Raw genomic sequence first — 19,130 nt, 5'->3', positions numbered from 1 at the left:
AGTTAAGCATTCTTAAAGATCCTACCACATAACCCCTTTCTTCTAAAAAAATATGTACTCCGATTGCTTCCAAGCGGTCAGAGTATAAAAATGAAGTATAAAAAACACACAAACTGGTAAGCTTTTCCCACCATCATATTGGTATAAATTTAAATAAGCCATTTTTTTAAGCCAATCGTGAAAAGGCCGACAGTCGGCAGACTGGATCTGGCCCTCAAATTGTCTTGACCCCGGTGGAGGAGCTGTTAAAGGTCCCATGACATGAAAATCTCAATTTATGAGGTTTTCTAACATAAATATGAGTTCCCCTAGCCTGCCTATGGTCCCCCAGTGGCTAAAACTTGCGTTTGGTGTAAAACGAGCACTAGCTGTTCTGCTCGCCTTTGAAAAAACGGAGGCTCAAGCGCGCTGATTTGGAAATCTGTGCTCATGACGTCATGAGGAATCTCAGCTCCTCCGCTTACTCTGACTGGCCCGCCCAGAGACGTTGGCCCGCCAATGAGACTCGACCGTGCGAGCGCCACATGTGTGTGTGTGAATACACACACTGTAAAGGTACGGCCACACCAAACGCGTCACCTGCGTACCACGCGTATAAAATCGGCAATTTTTCCATAGGGAAGCATTGGTGTACGCGCGTATGAGGTGCGTACAGCGTATCATGCGTACCAAGCAACATTTTACTCGCTGTAGGGGCGTATGAGGCGCGTACATATACGCGCGTATATATACGCGCGCACATATACGCGCGTACACATACGCGCGTACATGTACGCGAGGAGTTCAAAAAATTTAACTTTTTATGCTCATACGCGCCGCAATAGCCAATCAGCGTTGAGCTTGACCCGACGTCACTGGCAGAGAGTAGTGAGCTTGGACAGAAGCATACGGCCGACATCTTTCTTTATTCTGTGTGGAAATAGTAACATAGTTACGCCATTAAATGCTTTTATGGAAACATTTCTAGCGAGAAATGTGCATTTTACTTTCATAATGTTCGCTCGGTGAATGTGAAGGATGTTTGGTTTGATAGTTATGACGAAGAGGGAACGCTCCGTTCACTTGCATGGACAGAGTCTCTGGTTACTAAAGCAACCTCAACGTCTTGGCGGACTATATATCTGCTGATCAACACTACGAATGCTGGAAACACACCAGACACACCATGTGAAGTTATTTAACCCGATTATTGTTATTTATATCCGAGATTACTTAATCTAACCCGATCTAAACTCTATCACCCAAACACGGCGACGTTTGGGTTTCCTACCTCGGACTCCAGAGCAGCCATGTCCATGGCAGCCACGGCCGACATCTTTCTTTATTCTGTGTGGAAATAGTAACATAGTTACGCCATTAAATGCGTTTATGGAAACATTTCTAGCGAGAAATGTGCATTTTACTTTCATAATGTTCGCTCGGTGAATGTGAAGGATGTTTGGTTTGATAGTTATGACGAAGAGGGAACGCTCCGTTCACTTGCATGGACAGAGTCTCTGGTTACTAAAGCAACCTCAACGTCTTGGCGGACTATATATCTGCTGATCAACACTACGAATGCTGGAAACACACCAGACACACCATGTGAAGTTATTTAACCCGATTATTGTTATTTATATCCGAGATTACTTAATCTAACCCGATCTAAACTCTATCACCCAAACACGGCGACGTTTGGGTTTCCTACCTCGGACTCCAGAGCAGCCATGTCCATGGCAGCCACGGCCGGCAACTTTCTTTATTCTGAGTGGAAATAGTAACATAGTTACGCCATTAAATGCGTTTATGGAAACATTTCTAGCGAGAAATGTGCATTTTACTCTCATAATGTTCGCTCGGTGAATGTGAAGGATGTTTGGTTTGATAGTTATGACGAAGAGTGAACGCTCCGTTCACTTGCATGGACAGAGTCTCTGATTGCTAAGCAACCTCAACGTCTTGGCGGACTATTTCTCTGCTGATCAACACTACGAATGCTGGAAACACACCAGACACACCATGTGAAGTTATTTAACCCGATTATTGTTATTTATATCCGAGATTATTTAATCTAACCCGATCTAAACTCTATCACCCAAACACGGCGACGTTTGGGTTTCCTACCTCGGACTCCAGAGCAGCCATGTCCATGGCAGCCACGGCCGGCAACTTTCTTTATTCTGAGTGAAAATAGTAACATAGTTACGCCATTAAATGCGTTTATGGAAACATTTCTAGCGAGAAATGTGCATTTTACTCTCATAATGTTCGCTCGGTGAATGTGAAGGATGTTTGGTTTGATAGTTATGACGAAGAGTGAACGCTCCGTTCACTTGCATGGACAGAGTCTCTGATTGCTAAGCAACCTCAACGTCTTGGCGGACTATTTCTCTGCTGATCAACACTACGAATGCTGGAAACACACCAGACACACCATGTGAAGTTATTTAACCCGATTATTGTTATTTATATCCGAGATTATTTAATCTAACCCGATCCAAGCTCTATCATCCATCCAAACACGGCGGCGTTTGGGTTTCCTTCCTCGGACTCCTTAAATGGTCAGATACGCGCGTATCTGACCATTTTTTACACAAAATGGTCAAGCAACATTTTCGCTGCGTTACGCACGTACATGGTACGCGAGGTACGCGCTTGGTGTGTTCGCACCTTAACGCAAGTGTTTCTTGTCGGTTCTTTGACGTGTCTTGTATTTCCACAACGAGACTGTCGTGGGGGTTATCTAAGCCATGGTTGAGAAGGAATTGGGGGAAAGGAACTTTGGTTTGACTCGCTGAAGTACATGAACTGCGACATGCCGCCGGTTGCCGCGAGGCACCATCGCTCGGCAGCGGGCAGCCGGCCGCAGGCAGCGCGCGGTTCAGTCGACTTCAGGTTGATGTGGAAGAACCAGAGACGTCGCAGAACCCGACAAAGTCGTTTGTGATTCATAATATCGTCTGGAGGCGCACACAATATGTTATATGATATAGATATCTATGTATTATATGATATTATTTAGATATAGAGCTCCAGGACTGTAACGCAAGTGTTGTACACTTCCTTGTTATTTGGATAACCGTTCTGCTGTTGGTGTGATGGCGCATAACACGTCTGGTATTTCTACAACGAGACTCGTATTGGGGGTTATCTCAGCCAAGGTTGAGAATGAATTGGGGGGAAGGAACTTTGGCTTTGACTCCCTCAAGAACATGAACCACGACATGGAGGAGAAAGGGATTGTTGGCGGCGAATGTCTCCCGCTTGAGCCCCGCTGAGGGACCACCGCCGGAGGCGGAGGTGCATAAGCGCTGCCCGGCAAAGATCCCTTTCTCCTCCTTGTCGTGGTTCATGTTCTTGAGGGAGTCAAAGCCAAAGTTCCTTCCCCCAATTCATTCTCAACCTTGGCTGAGATAACCCCCAATACGAGTCTCGTTGTAGAAATACCAGATACGAGAGTCCGACGTCACACCAACAGCAGAACGGTTATCCATATAACAAGGAAGTGCACAACACTTGCGTTACAGTCCTGGAGCTCTATATCTAAATAATATCATATACATAGATATCTATATCATATAACATATTGTGTGCGCCTCCAGACGATATTATGAATCACAAACGACTTTGTCGGGTTCTGCGACGTCTCTGGTTCTTCCACTTTCACATCAACCTGAAGTCGACTGAACCGCGCGCTGCCTGCTGCCGGCTGCCCGCTGCCGGGCGATGGTGCCTCGCGGCAACCGGCGGCATGTCGCAGTTCATGTACTTCAGCGAGTCAAATCAAAGTTCCTTTCCCCCAATTCCTTCTCAACCATGGCTCAGATAACCCCCACGACAGTCTCGTTGTGGAAATACAAGACACGTCAAAGAACCGACAAGAAACACTTGCGTTACAGTGTGTGTATTCACATTGATGTGGACGTTGAAGAACCAGGAACGTCGGAGAACCCAACGCGGTCGTTTGAGATTCATAATATCGGCTCACACAGCTTTTGGCCGTGATAATATATATTATATGATATAGATATCTGTGTAGGCTATATGATAATATTTAGATATAGAGCTCCAGGACTCCCGTGTTTTCTAGAATATTTACAGAACACGGCTAAAGGCTGTGTGCGGCTCGCCATTGCGATACATCCACTGTAAACAGAGCGCATGGTGGCTGCAAGCTGCTCAGGGCCACACCCCCACCCTCCTCCTTGACACGCCCACCGAAACAGCGCATTTGGGGGAAGCTCAATGTGCGACTGGCTCGGAGTGGCTGTAACTCTGCACCACGGCTGAATTTAGGGAACGTCTTTGAATACTGTGTTAGTTGCCCACTAATACCTATATTAAAGAATACATAAAATAGCATGTCATGGGACCTTTAATAAACATAAATTCAGGGCGCCCTGGCATGGAGGGGGTACCTGGAGGTACCTACCACCTCAGAAAGTCAGGGGCCGGCCCATACCCCACTGGTTGAATGTAGGTTTTTGTGTTTTCTTGTATTTCCGATTTTTTTTGCCTTCGAAGTAGGCTAACACATGCAAACCGTGTGCTTGCCACAGCGCATACTATTCCAAAGGTTTCTTTTTTGGGTAACTGGGTAGAAAACCTAAAAGTGACCATTCATCAACTTCACAGATCAAGATGGATTATTGCTTGTAATGAAGCCGCCGGCTACGATCGAACATTCTCCGCAAGTCCGTTAGGACTATTTTATACTTTATGTTAATGCCTCTCGGCATTGTACTCAGACAATATTGCTCTTTGTATGATAGGAGGCCGATACAAATCTTGGATGGGTAATTTGAAACGACTGAGATGTGCTCAGCATCTCCAAAATTATAGCCTAGATAAAACTACCATTTGAAAAAAACGGAGGGCTACGCAAATAGTCTGGAGTGAACTGAGGCCAGGTCCTCGATTGGTAGTGTTGGCTATGTTAGGCTATTTAAATATATTAAAGATTTGCGCGAGAATCTATATCTCTCCACTCCAGCAAAAAGTCATCCGATATGCCAAGATGTCGAGCCGTGGTCTTATCAATCGCTCCCGGTGGATGGCACGTATAATTTGCGCTCAGATATCAGCAGTTCTCTCATCAAAAGGGCATACCATTGTGAACACATGAAATCTGCGGTGAACGCCGGTTGAAATACCCAAAACCGGGTTATGTTTCAAACTTAACCTGCGCAAAACCTGGTCCGACCAGGTTTGATTCAGAGCATATGTTTCTATAGCAACTAACATACCGTGATCCTTTTGGAACGGAAAACCTAGGGTTACCGCAAACCCTGGGTTAACTTACCCGGTTATGTGATAAAACCGGCTTTGTGGAATACCCCTCAGGTTTGATTCAGAGCATATGTTGCTATAGCAACTAACATACCGTGATCCTTTTGGAACGGAAAACCTCGGGTTACCGAAAACCCTGGGTTAACTTACCCGGTTATGTGATAAAACCGGCTTTGTGGAACACCCCACTGTTCTGAAACCGAAAACCCAGAGTTGCTTTTCAACCCTGAACTCTGAGTCAACCAACTCAGAGCGCATGATTAAACTCAGAGTATGTTAAACCAGCTCCCTGAAACAGGCCTCTGGTAAGATGTTAGGCTACTTGTAAGACGTTGTGATGATGATGACTTGGGGTCATGTCAGCTAAGCTGTCATTGATCTCGTCATTCATAATTAGTTTATAGCTTAAATGACATTAGATGAATGTGCATACATTAAATCATCTAACATATCTGGCACCAGGATTATTTCCCTTTTATTGGTATGCTAATCAGAATTCTCTTTGTTTTTGCAGAAAAGAAAACACGTCCGCTGAAGTCATCACCAGAAACCCTTGCTCTGCTAGAAATTGAGAGGGAGAAGATTCAATTATACAGAGAGAGAGTCGCCATTGAAAGAGAGCGACTCCTCCTTGAGAGGGAAAATTTTGAATGGGAGAAGAGCAGGGCCAGAGTGTGCAAAAAATGTTTAACTGAAATATAAATGAATGAATTGTAATCTTGACCATTGTGTTGCTTCTATTTTTAATTTAGGTTAAAAAAAATCTAATATAAGTCGATTTCTTGTGTTCATTCCATTGAAATGGACATCCTGTGCCTCTTCGGGGTGCTCCATAACCTGATCTGGTATGTCTGGATCTGGGAGGTTTGCCAGTCTACAGATGTTGTGTAGCACAGCTGTCGCTTTGATGAACAGAACGACCTTCTCTGGAGAATATTGGAGATATCCACCACTCATGTCATGTCATGGCACCTCCATCTAACATGAGGAAAATATGCAGTTTTAGAAAGATCTTGCAATATGTCTTTAGTATACCTAAGTATGCCTTGAGCTAGAGGGCTTTACAATGCACTCACACCTTCCAAATGAAACACACCATGCACAGGCCTTTGACTACTTTATGAATATACCTGCTCTTCCAGACTCCGAACAGACGTTCCACTCTGGCCCTGTATTTTTTGTGTGCTTGGTTGTATCTGATAATACAAAGAAAATATCATAAACTGAGTGTCCTAACAACACAAATGTAAGAATACTTATATATAAGCTATGCTTTTTTATTTAGCATACCGCATGTCTTGTGGTGTGCGCTCATTGGCTACTGGCGTCAAAAGAAAGCGTTTTAATGGGTAGCCAGAATCCACAAGCAGCCATCCACTCAAACCACTTTCCTCCAGATACGTATTGATGTCACTGCAGATAGACTAGTTGTTGCAACAAGTAAAACCAAATTTCTAACAATATAGGCCTAGGGAAATAGTCTTAATCATATACGCCACCTTGTGTTGAAGACGAAGGTGTCATGACTTGACCCAGGCCACTTCGCTACTAAATGTCGGATGAGCATGTTATGGTCTCCTATTGCCTGAATATTGATCGCATGGTATCCTTTACGGCAAACATAGGTAGCTTCATCCTCTTTGGGCGCTTTAATTGGTAATAAGGATCCGTCCACCAGTCCTATTACACCCGGCATCCTTGCGTGTTCATAGAAGGCTTCCTTGATGATGTTGAGTTCATCACCCATTGGAAACTTAATGTAACATCGGGCTAATGCGCCAATGGCTTTTGCCACCTCAGTTAAATTACGCGACACTGTAGGTTGTGAAAGTTTACCTATATCGGCTACTTCGCTCTGAAAGTCACCTTTTGCAAAAAGTCTCAGCGCATTTGTCAGCTGTACGACAACAGGCAGAGCCCCATGACGGCGTGTCGGTCTCTCCAGAAAAGGTCGTAGCTCCTCGGCCAAACCCAGGATCATGGCCCGGGGAAGCCTGTACCGGCTTATAAGTGTTGTATCGCCGAAACGTAAAACATCGTTGGGATCACTCAAAAGCATTTCCACAAACATATTTCGTAGATCCCCATTAGGCCTACGTCTACGATTTTGCTGCGCTATATGCAATAAAAGAGCAGCCATCTCGCTAATTTGTAACCGTAAATGACAGTTATGACAGTTGTGAGAGCTGATGGGTCATCCTAAAGTTAGGACCGTTTATTTGGGATTTTGGTGATTTAGGATATTTCTGTAATACACATTTCCTATCTGGAGTTAAGTTAAGAACACTGGCTTTAGGATCGGACGTTCTGTAATGACTTTTTTCCTAAATTCGGTCCTAACCCTTGTTACCATAGTTACCAAACAGATAAGATAGGATTTACGAGTTAGGCCACGTTCACATCTAGCGTTTTTTTTTAATAGGGAAAAGTTGAGCCTATACCGTTTTTTCAACAAAAAGAAAAGCTGGCAGCGTTTTTGGCCCTTAAAGCGCCAAGAGCGTTTTTTCTATTGCCTATCAACGAACCCATTCTAGACCCGACGTTACCCGCCTACTATGTATCCAGGATAGAGCCCATTAGACATGTTGTAGATCTCGACATGTTCTGTAATTAAAACTATTAATCGCTCCACCGGCACTTTCCCGAGTGATTTGTCTGCCATTGTTTCTTGTTTTGACAGTTGAGAGTTTCCTTCGTGACGAAGTGTCAATGTTCCGCTTGTGATTGGTCAGTTGCCCAAAAGACGGCTGACGTCGGCCGCTTTCTTCCTGAAAGTTGAACTTGGCCGTGACTTTTTCCAGAAACGCTCTGCTCCATAGGAATATAATGTAAAACAAGTGCTGGCAGATTTAAAAAAACGCCAGATGTGAACGCGGCCTTAGGAAGTTTCTGTAACACGGCCCCTGGCCCTCAAATGTCTTGACCCCCGTGGAGGAGCTATTAATAGACATAAATTCAGGGCGCCCTGGCATGGAGGGGGTAGCCTACCTGGAGGTACCTCCTCAGAGAGTCAGGGGCCATGTGAGGGTACTGGTTGAATGTAGGTTTTTGGTGTTTTTCTTGTATTTTGGATTTTGTTTGCCTTCGAAGTAACACATGCAAAACGTGTGCGTGCCAATGTATGTTCCAAATGTCCAATTTATTTGGTAACTGAGGCCAGGTCTTCGATTCGTAGTGTTGGAAGGCTGGAGAAGGCTATTTAAATATATTAAATATTTACGCGAGAATCTATATCTCTCCAGCAAAAAGTCATCCGATATGCGAAGATGCACATAATTTGCGCTCCGATATCAACAGGCCTCTCATCAAAAGGGTATGCCATTATGAACACATGAACTCTGCGGTGAACGCGGGTTTAAATACCCAAAACCGGGTTATGTTCCAAACTTAACCTGCGCAAAACCTGTTCCGGCCAGGTTTGATTCAGAGCATATGTTTCTATAGTAACTAACATAGCGTGTTCATTTTGGAACGGAAAACCTAGGGTTATCGCAAACCCTGGGTTAACTTACCCGGTAATGTGATAAAACCGGCTTTGTGGAAATACCCCACAGGCATTCTGACCAAAACTCATGCACTCCCCCCCACAATTATTCCAGAATTCAAGCAAAGCAAGAATGACCAAAAGTCACTTTGTGTCAACAAGAGACTGACTCCACCGACTATCAGTTGCAAGTTAAAACAGCCGACCACTTGAGTGCAAAAAACACAAAAGACCCCGCCACAGCACCAGCAAATCTTAAGCATTAAATATCGCGTCTTACCTTTATTTATGTGGCAGTGGTCTGCAGATGCATCCGGTGGTGTAGCCTACCACATCCATTTAGTTCAACAGGTTATCGTTCTGGGGCCTCATTACAGAAACTTCCTAACTCTGAAATCCTATCCTATCTTGAGATAGGAAGGCATTTAAGGGTTTTGATATTACAGAAGGAGGTTTCCTAACTTAACTTAGGAAGAAATCCTATCTTATTTTAAGATAGGAATTTAACCATTACAGAACTATCCTAAGTTAAGAATTTCTTAAGTTAGGCTCCCTAAGTTAGGTGGCAAAATAACTGTAAATAACTGTAAAAAATGGCAGCAGCACTCCTAGTGGGTCTGCTGTGTGGCAATGAAGACGAGGACGAATGTAAAAACAGAAACGTGATGACTGAAAGGCTACTGAGACCGCATAATGACGTGTTACATTTTCCGGACCATATTTTAATATCACATTATCGCCTGCCAAGACAGTTCATTTTGAATTTGGTGGAAGAATTACGTCCTGCTCTGGAGAGGCCTACAAGGAGACATGGAGCCTTGCCAGTGGTTGTGCAGGTAACAAATGCTCTAAGTTTTTTTGCCAAGGGGGACTTCCAGACTGAGGTTGCAAGCCTGTCTTCGGTTTCACAGCCATGTATTTCACGCAATCTCAGGGAGGTCACCAATGCCATCTGCAATCTTGCAAAGAAATACATTCAGTTTCCTTGTGGAGAAGAGCTGCAGCAGATTAAGGAGGCTTTTTTGGGATGCTGTGTTGCACAACATATGCAGGATTGCTAATCTCCCGGACCCTGAGGACGTCCCGGCCATGGTTGAAGATGAGGAGGAAGGCCATGATGGCATACATGATGGTGCACAAACTGGTAGAACTGCCAGAAATAACCTAATTGCACATTATTTTAGATAAGATAATTAAAAAGAAAACATACCCATTTGATCTAAAATATTTAATTCAACAATATAAAAAATAAATTAACAGTTTAACTCAATCAAATTTAAATAAGTGTGCAAATTATTTAATTTCATTGTTCAAATAAGTTCACAATATTGTTCCCGTGGTAAATAAAATACTTCAAATTTTTCTTTATCCAATTTCAGTCTCTCCTTCTCAACATTTAATTTCTCTCGCATCACCAACAGCTTCTCCTTCTCCAACTCCAGAAACTCCTCTTGTAGGCTTATGTGTTTCTTCTTTTTACCTGTAGAGAAGAATTTAAACTGTGAATCAAGACAATTTTCCTTGAACAGTAGCCTTGCTATTATAAACCTCAACTGTTCATAAATGGAGTAGCTACAGTTGAGACAGCGTCATTGTAAAAATGCACCTCATATTTATTTAAACAGTGAGCATCAACTTACCAGGTGATGGGATAATTCTTGCTGTTGGCAGAGTCCTGCTGTCACACTCTGAATCCATCAACGTCAGTATGACCTCAGTTGATTCAGACACCTCGGCACTGTCGTTCCCAAGGACCTCCTCAGGCAGGCCCACCTCTGTGCCGGTTGAAATGCCTATACACAAATGATTTCATGTTAGGGGGGTTGTCAGCGTTGGCTTTTCTTTTGCTGTTTACTGGTCCATATTCTGTATTTTGTGGTCCAACAACTATCTTTGTCTATCTAGCTTATAGTTTAAAGTGACCAGACGTCAGAAATCAAACGAGGCCATGGTCCCGATGAGGCAGAAACACCGGGGACATTCCAGTTTGGATATTAATGTGATTGAAATATCCAATGGGACAGGCAATTAAAATCGGGGACGTCTGTTCGCCCTATTCTAGTTAGGGTTAGCCTACTATGGAGCCACTCCTCAAAATCACTTATCGATAGCGCGATAGTTGTTACGTTTTAGAAGAAAAACGTTAGTTGCTACACCGTAGCACTACCTGTACACCGCCCCCAAAATGTGGACACTGACACTAGTTTATACAAATTCTGTGCATCTGTGGTCCACTCGTTAGGTTTATGCCAAAATCTAACCTTTGCGCTAGCGTTCTTGCCTTATGTATTGGTGAAGTCAAACTTAAACATAATCCGCGGTTGCTAAGCTAGTTAGCGATAAAAGCGTTGAACTGAATTTACCTTGGGTGTTTCTTCTTGTTTTCCGTAGCAATCCCCGCCATGAGCGTAGTACTGCTACAAGATTGCCGTTATTATTAACCGTTATTAAAGCCTTATATCAATCTCATTCACATTATGTGCAGAACCAGACATAACCTGACGATTGCCGATCGAAAAATCTGATTGAAAGAACAGTTAGGATCACCCAAGTTAAGATAAGATAGGAGGCTAAAGATAAGATAGGAAAAGGCCAACAGGTTAAGGACTGCTTCTGTAATAGGAAGTTAGGATTTTTCCTATCTTTGAGTCCCTAACTTAAATTACGATGAGAAGTTAGGATTTTTTCTGTAATGAGGCCCCTGATACTGTCCATTGTACTAGCAACCTGCTCTGGTGCTTTTTACCTAAGTATTCAGGCTAAAATGATTTGATCTCTGATTTGATCAGTAAACACTCAAACAGACCAAAGATTTTATTTAGCACTATTAACTCTGTTATCAACCCTGTTAACTCCCCAGCTGCTGATGTATCTACTGCTACCTGTGAGGAATTCCTTAAGTTTTTCATTAACAAAATGGAGAACATCAGATCACTGTTTACCCCCTCCCCATCACCCACTCCACCTGATTACTTTGGTACACCAGTTATTTTTAACCAATTTCAGCCCATTTCTCTCTCTGAACTGCGGGAATTAGTATTGCACATGAAACCCACTGCATTCCCCCATGATGCCATTCCCTCCTCTATCATTAAGGATGTTTTTGATGCAGTTGGCCCTTCAATTCAAATAATTCTAAACTCATGCCTTACATCTGGCACTGTCCCCTCATGTTTTAAACATGCGGTTGTCCAACCCGTTAAAGAAACCTTGATGCTAAATGCCTGAAAAATTACCGTCCCATCTCTAAGCTTCCTTTTATCTCCAAAGTCCTAGAAAAAGCTGTTCTGTCTCAGTTGACTCCCTTTCTGACCACCCACAACATACTTGAACCTCTTCAATCAGGTTTTAGATCCCTTCACAGCACCGAAACAGCCCTGCTCAAAGTAACCAATGATCTCCTCCTCACTCTGGACTCTGGTGATAATGCCATCTTAATACTACTTGACCTCAGTGCTGCTTTTGATACTGTAGATCACAACAGCCTCCTCACCCGCCTGGACCAGCAGGTGGGCATTAGGGAGACTGCACTACTCTGGTTCAGCTCTTACCTTAAACATAGGACTTTCTCTGTCTCTATTGGTCAGTTCTTGTCATCATCCACCCCTGTCTCATATGGGGTCCCCCAGGGGTCCATCCTGGGTCCCATGCTCTTCAGCCTGTATATGCTCCCACTGGGTGACATTATTAGAAAGCATAAGATCTCTTTTCACCTCTATGCCGATGATTCGCAGCTGTACTTGCCCTTAAAATCTAGGGACTCCATCCAATCTCTCCTGGTCTGTCTTGAAGACATCAGAAACTGGATGGCTAACAACTTCCTCCAGCTAAATGGTGACAAGACTGAAGTCATAATTTTTGGTCCCTCCAAGGCAAGACACACTGCACTGTCAAACTTAGGTCACCTCACGCCTCTTGCCAAACCCCATGCCAGAAACCTTGGTGTCATCCTCGACTCTGAACTCTGTCTTGACAAACAGATCAGCACTGTAGTCAAAAATAGTTTTTACCAGCTCAGAGTGATCTCCCGCCTCAAATCCTTCCTATCCCACAACGACCTCGAGATAGTTATCCATGCCTTTATTACATCACGGCTGGATTATTGCAATTCCCTCTACCTTGGCCTCCCCCAATCCTCACTCAGACGTCTGCAGCTGGTCCAAAATGCAGCTGCGCGTCTTTTAACTGGCACCAGGAGGCACGAGCACATCACACCCATTCTGGCCTCCTTGCACTGGCTCCCAGTTATTTTTAGGATCCAATTTAAAATTGTTTTATTTGTTTATAAGGCACTCAATGGGCTGGCCCCGGCCTATATCACTGAGCTTGTTCAGCCCCACTCTGCCCAAAGGTCCCTCAGATCCTCTAACAAAGGGCTTCTGTATGTGCCACACTCACGGCTCAAGCAGAGAGGTGATAGAGCCTTTGCCATTGCTGCTCCACGTCTGTGGAACCAGCTCCCCCTGGACATTAGATCCGCCCCCTCCATTTCTGCCTTCAAATCTAGGCTAAAAACCCACCTCTACTCCCTGGCCTTCCTTGCCCCTTTACCTTTTTAGCCTACCTCCTGTTCATGTCTGTGTGGTATGCCCTGGAAATGAATGTTCCCCCTTTGTATTATTATGACCTCTATGTATTGTTGTGTTGTTGTATTTTATTCACTTTTTATCTTTATTTATTATTATTATTATTGTTATTTTTAATTATCATTATTATTTGTATTATTTTTATCTTATTGTACAGCACTTTGGTCAGTGTATGCTGTGTGTAAATGTGCTCTATAAATAAAACTTACTTACTTACTAAAATGACTTGATTGAGTGATGCCTCATCATCCCAGCCAAAGATTATTGGTATTATTTGTAATGGCTACTTGCCAAAACTACACACTGTGTCTTTGTCCAATGAATTTGTTATCATGCGTAGGGTTGATCAGCAGAGAAATAGTTCTCCAAAGTCGTTGACGTCGCTTAGCAACCGAATACGCTGGGGTTCATAAGTTACCGGACTGTGGAGTGATACAGATGACGTGAATCAGAGGCAAAAAATTCACTTTCCTTGACAGCGGTCAAATATGCTGGAGAGCCATGTAATAAACAAAAACAATTGACAGCTGAACTTTGGGAAGGCCCATACAAGTGAATTGAGCAGTCTACAGCATTGAGAAGAGCCGTGTAACAAGTAAGGGATAATGTATAGAACGCCGGTCATTATTGGGAAAATAAGCCCCGACAGGTCGAACAGGACAACGACGCGCAGCGAAGGTGTCTTGCTTCGCCCTGAAGGGGCTTATTTTTTGATAATGACTGGCGTTCTACACGTTATTCCGCTTATCATACGGCTACTTGCCAAAACGAAAAATAACTTCACATGGTGTCTTTTTACAATTTATTTGTTACCAGCATTCTCGTAGTGTTGTTCAGCATAGAAATAGTCAGACATAAAACATTGATATCGCCTAGCAACCGAAAGCGCTGGGGTTGACAAGTTACCAGACTACTTGCGGAGTGCTACCAAAGACGTCATTAGAGGCAAAAACTCCTTTGTTTTCCTTGAAAGCGGTCAATTATGCTTAGCAACGGTGAAGTTGTGAAGAGCCCATGCAAGTGAACGGAGCGTTCCACGGCATTGAGAAGACCCGTGTTATAATCGATAATAATTTAACTCAAGTTTTCTTCGGTGGTTGGTACAAAATGAATCTTGACAAAAACTGCTGGGGACATGTCAGCGGAATCGACGCCTATGCCTCAGAATCACATTATTTCTTTACGACTGCACTTCCTACCTGGGTATACATTGAACAAGCATCAACGTCAGAACTACCAATAAGTTTATATCTATACTCCTCAGAAATTAAGAAATTGAAAAAACATACAAAAAATCCTCTCCTTAAAAACACGATTTCAGTTTGGTATGCTGCACACAAACATGTAGGTGACATGCATAAATTCTTTATTCTTTATTTGGATCAACATAAGCTTCCACAAGGTGGTTGCTAGTCTTCCTGGGGTCCACAAAGAAAGCAACAACAATTAAAACAAACAACAATACAAAATCATACTATGTCAATAAAACAAGAATAAAACAAACAATAAAACAATACAATACAAACAAAAATAAACAAAATCATTAAAATAAGATGAACAGTGAATAAATGAAACCATGTCTGACAAACAATAGGAACCGATAGTAATCAAGCACACTTACTGATGATCTAAATGGGATTCATCAATGGTTTTTTTAAGCAAACATTTAGAAGAATGTCTACTTTTGGTGATTCTGATGCTAATGATGGCAATCAATTGGTAATGTTATGCAACTCTACTTGAAGATTTTCACATAGCTCCACTGAAGTTGGTGATGCGCAGAACAAAGTACAGTCATCAGCATACATACCTACATCAGCATTTTTAACAACATAGGTTAAATCATCAATGAAAATAGAAAATAAAAGTGGTCCCAAGCAATTCCCTTATGGAACACCGCAAGACATCTTCCCACTGGCAGAAAAATTGCCATTAAAAAATAATCGCTGTGTTCTGCCAATGAGGTTACTCTTTATACAAGCAAGAACTAAAGATGAAAACCTATAACATTTCAGTTTAGCAATCAGAATGTTGTGGTCAATGACATCAAAAGCGGCAGTAAAATCCAAGAGCAGTCCACAACTAATTTCCTTTTATCCATATGTTTTAACCATTGATCAGTCATGTACTAATTATCTCGATTTACTCCTGTTTGTGGTAATGAACAGTTTCCACCTGGCAAAAAGGATGGGTTTAGGCTATGGAATACGTAAGGCATCGAGAAAATAATGGATCTATATGTAGATGGAGCTTTGACTTCTTTTGATCAATTATGTCAGATACCAAATCCCCCAAAAAAAGGAAAAAAAATCCCCACCTTTTCAAGTATTTACAATTAAAAAACGACGTGTCAACAAAACATAAACATATAATGGACCGACCCCTTTGTTAAAAATGTAGGAAGTAACACTTCCTCAAACTTAGGAAAGAGAGGGCCATGCATCTAAATATTACAGTATCTTAGTTACACATAGTACTGAATCAACACTAAATAAACTAAACGCTTGGAAAATAGACAAAAAATATGATATAGATGAGATAGACTGTGATAAAGCTAAAGGCACAAAAACAAACCATAAATACTCGATTTAAGCTACTTCAATATAAGTGGCTGAGGAGAACATACATAACTGTCAAGCTTCATTATATGTCTTCTTATATTCCAGATGTGTGTTAAAAATGTGTAGATGAGAAAGAAACTATTCCATTGCTTATGGGAATGTTCAAGGATCCAGGATTTCTGGAAGGAAGTTATAAAATGTTTTTCAGAGATGTTTAAAATCTGGGTCCCTTTGGATCCTCAATTGTGTGTGCTTGGGGTGTACCCAAAAGACTTTCCACATGCGTCAAAGACCAGACAACTGGACTTTGGAATGCTTCAAGCAAGGAGAGCCATTGCACTTTGTTTGAAAAAAATGAGGATCCTTGTACACTGGCAATGTTGATTAAAGAGCTGTCGAACTGTATTGGACTAGAACTATTTACGTATAGGCAAGGCAAGGCAACTTTATTTATATAGCACTTTTCATACACAAGGCAGACTCAAAGTGCTTCACATATAAACATTGTCATACAATAAAATAAAATAATAGATAAGTAAAAGAAAACATATGCAAAGAAATGAGTAAAATAGAAAGTTAAAAGGGCATTTTAGCATTAGAATAGAAAATAAAGGCAAAGTTAGGAAAGCTTTTTAGAAAGTGCAATGTATTTAAGATTTAGCAGGAAGCTAAAGCAAACAAAAGTCTTCAGTCTTGTTTTAAAGGTGCTCAGAGTTGGGGCAAGTCTTAAATCCTCAGGGAGTTTATTCCATCTATTTGTTGCATAGTAACTAAATCCTGCTTTCCCATGTTTCGTGTTTACTCTGGGGATAGTTAAACGATTGGTCTCAGAGGATCTTAGTGCTCTAAAAGGCTTATGTAGTGGAGGCATATCAGTTAAATATTTTGGGCCTAAACCATGTAGGGATTTATAGGTTAGCAACATGATTTTAAAATCAATTCTCTGTATATTGCTAAGGGCAAGCGGAAAGACTTCATTAAGCTCTTGGAACCATACATGGCTGTCATGACAGGTAAAAACATTAGATTAACGTAAAATGTATACACATTGGGCTGGTTATCCAAGCCCACTTGGATGACCAGAAGCATTTTAGAAAATATTCTATAGTGAAGATAGACAAAAAATATGTATTTCTCAAAGTAAGGTATCTAGACATTCATCCCCTAGATTCAACCCAATGTCAATTCATATTTATTTGTATTCCTAACATATTTTTATTTATGTTCAAAACATAAAGAATGACAAAAGGAACTGCCATATACTTATCACTAGACTGTAGCTGGTTAACGAACCACTCAAGCTCTCTTCTGAATGAATTAAAACATGCCTTTGGGTTTTACTCCAGATTTCAATCATAAAGGATTCATGTTCAGTTTGATAAAATTACACAAGGGTGAACAGAGTGAGTATAATTCATTCTTTAGGAGCTTCAAGCTTAAAAGAAGAGGAAAATAGAGATGTCAGCAGTGTCAAAACCACTCCAGAAGTTTCCTGAGACATCTACAAAGTTCCTAAGAATCTTCTTCTTCTTAAATTCTACAATATTTCCGAGAAACCCTTTATAAAAAAAATAGTAAATAATTCACCTGTAATCTCTAAAGTAGGGCTGCAACTAACGATTATTTAAATTGATTAATCGGTCGATAATCTTTTCTATTAATCGATGAATCGGATAAAAAAAGAAACATTTGTAATTGCCGCATCTTTAATCAAAAGCTGAACATTACTTCAAATTCACTGTTCAGAATGAAGTTTAAATGCACCAGGTTATTGCTCCGACGTCCCGGAACGATTAAAGGCACCCAGTGCAACTTTCGAGGCTTAAAAATAAACATTCAATTTCTAGTCTTTTTACACGTAGTAAGTTTCAATAACTCCATACCATTACATACCGACATTTAAGCAGCAAAGATGAGACGTCGTTGTGTGGTGAGAACTGATACAAAATCGATAACAACAACAATGCCGCCATTTTCTTTATTTTTTGTAACCTACAATAAATAAAGCAGGCTTCCAGTCAATGGAAAAATGGCTTCTCCCCACCGGCGATTGTTGTTGTTTACGATTTTCTATCAGTTCTCACCACACAACGACGTCTCATCTTTGCTCCTTGAATGTCGATATGTAATGGTATGGAGTTATTGAAACTTACTACGTGTAAAAAAGACTAGAAATTGAATGTTTATTTTTCATTGAATGTTTACATAAAGTTGCACTGGGTGTCTTTAAAAGTAACATGAAAAGATAAAAAAATAAAACATAACTGGGATAACACGAAAAAAACATACAATGTATGATATACATTTATATATATACAGTATATAAGGGACGTCCATGGTTAACCCGTTAACCGATAAGATCTTTAAGAAGAAAAAAAAAGAAAGAAATTGAATCATCTTAATTTCACTCAGATGACAGGAGATCGTTCATTTTTCTTGATATTGATACCATTTTCTAGACTCCTTAACGATCCAAGTCTATATTGATACCACAATTGATACTTTTATATTATTTTGTTGAAAACTTATATAATATAAGTTTTATATAAGTTTTTAATATAAGATATAGAGCTAGCAAACTAGCTCTATATCCTGCCGATTTTAACATGGATTTAAAAACCGGATTACTATTTTTAACTGACGGGACATTCTACACCGTCCGGTTGTGCGGTTACTACCGCTGCTTTGAATGACTGTTGATGCACGCGGTGCCAATTCCGATCCCGTCTGCACACCGCAGCAGCTGACAGAGTTTTTGGTTCAATCAATGAGATCAAAACAAAGCCGATATGGAACTTAAACTGTGATTCTGAAAAAGTATAAAGGTAAATGTTATCAAAAAGGATAAAAGGTAAACAAATTCGGTTTTCAGATTATTGAAGATACAAGTGTGTTGATTTGTTAGATGGTTTGAACGAAGGTTAACGTTGAAAATTTACCAAGTTACGATGTCTGAGTAGTTGAAGTGTCAGAGATGGCACATTGACTACCATTGAAAAAAAAAAATAAAGCTGAAAAGGTGTAATAGTTTAAAAAAGTTGAAGGGTTGAAAAACGCACGCTGAATCCGAATACTCATACTTGACTGCTATATAGTATGCATTTTGTAGTACGCCACAAATATAGCGCGTCCGAATGCTAAAAAAAAAAAGAGACATTTAAAAGAGTAAAATAGTAAAGTAAGTAATCAAGTAAAAAAGAGACATTTTTAATTGAATAGCAACGCTGACAA

At 41.2% G+C, this 19,130-nt stretch overlaps 1 protein-coding gene across 2 annotated transcripts in view; it reads right to left on the bottom strand.

Moving 5' to 3' along the window:
* Positions 1-19,130, bottom strand: part of ccdc39 (coiled-coil domain containing 39) — a 113,782-nt gene that overhangs the window by 72,761 nt on the left and 21,891 nt on the right. The window contains exons 4-5 of one of the 2 annotated variants that reach the window (XM_060059954.1): positions 10,393-10,545; positions 9,504-10,232 (exon numbers count right to left, since the gene is read on the bottom strand). The exons of the other annotated variant lie outside the window; for it this stretch is intronic. Coding sequence (XP_059915937.1) covers positions 10,063-10,232; positions 10,393-10,545 — 323 coding nt within the window. The 3' untranslated portion in view covers positions 9,504-10,062. Of the gene's footprint in view, positions 1-9,503; positions 10,233-10,392; positions 10,546-19,130 lie in introns of those variants that run through there. 2 annotated transcript variants of the gene reach the window in all.

This window comes from Gadus macrocephalus, chromosome 8 (genome assembly GCF_031168955.1).
Source record: "Gadus macrocephalus chromosome 8, ASM3116895v1".
Classification (NCBI taxonomy): Eukaryota; Metazoa; Chordata; class Actinopteri; order Gadiformes; family Gadidae; genus Gadus; species Gadus macrocephalus.
This window is presented reverse-complemented; position numbering and strand designations above follow the sequence as displayed.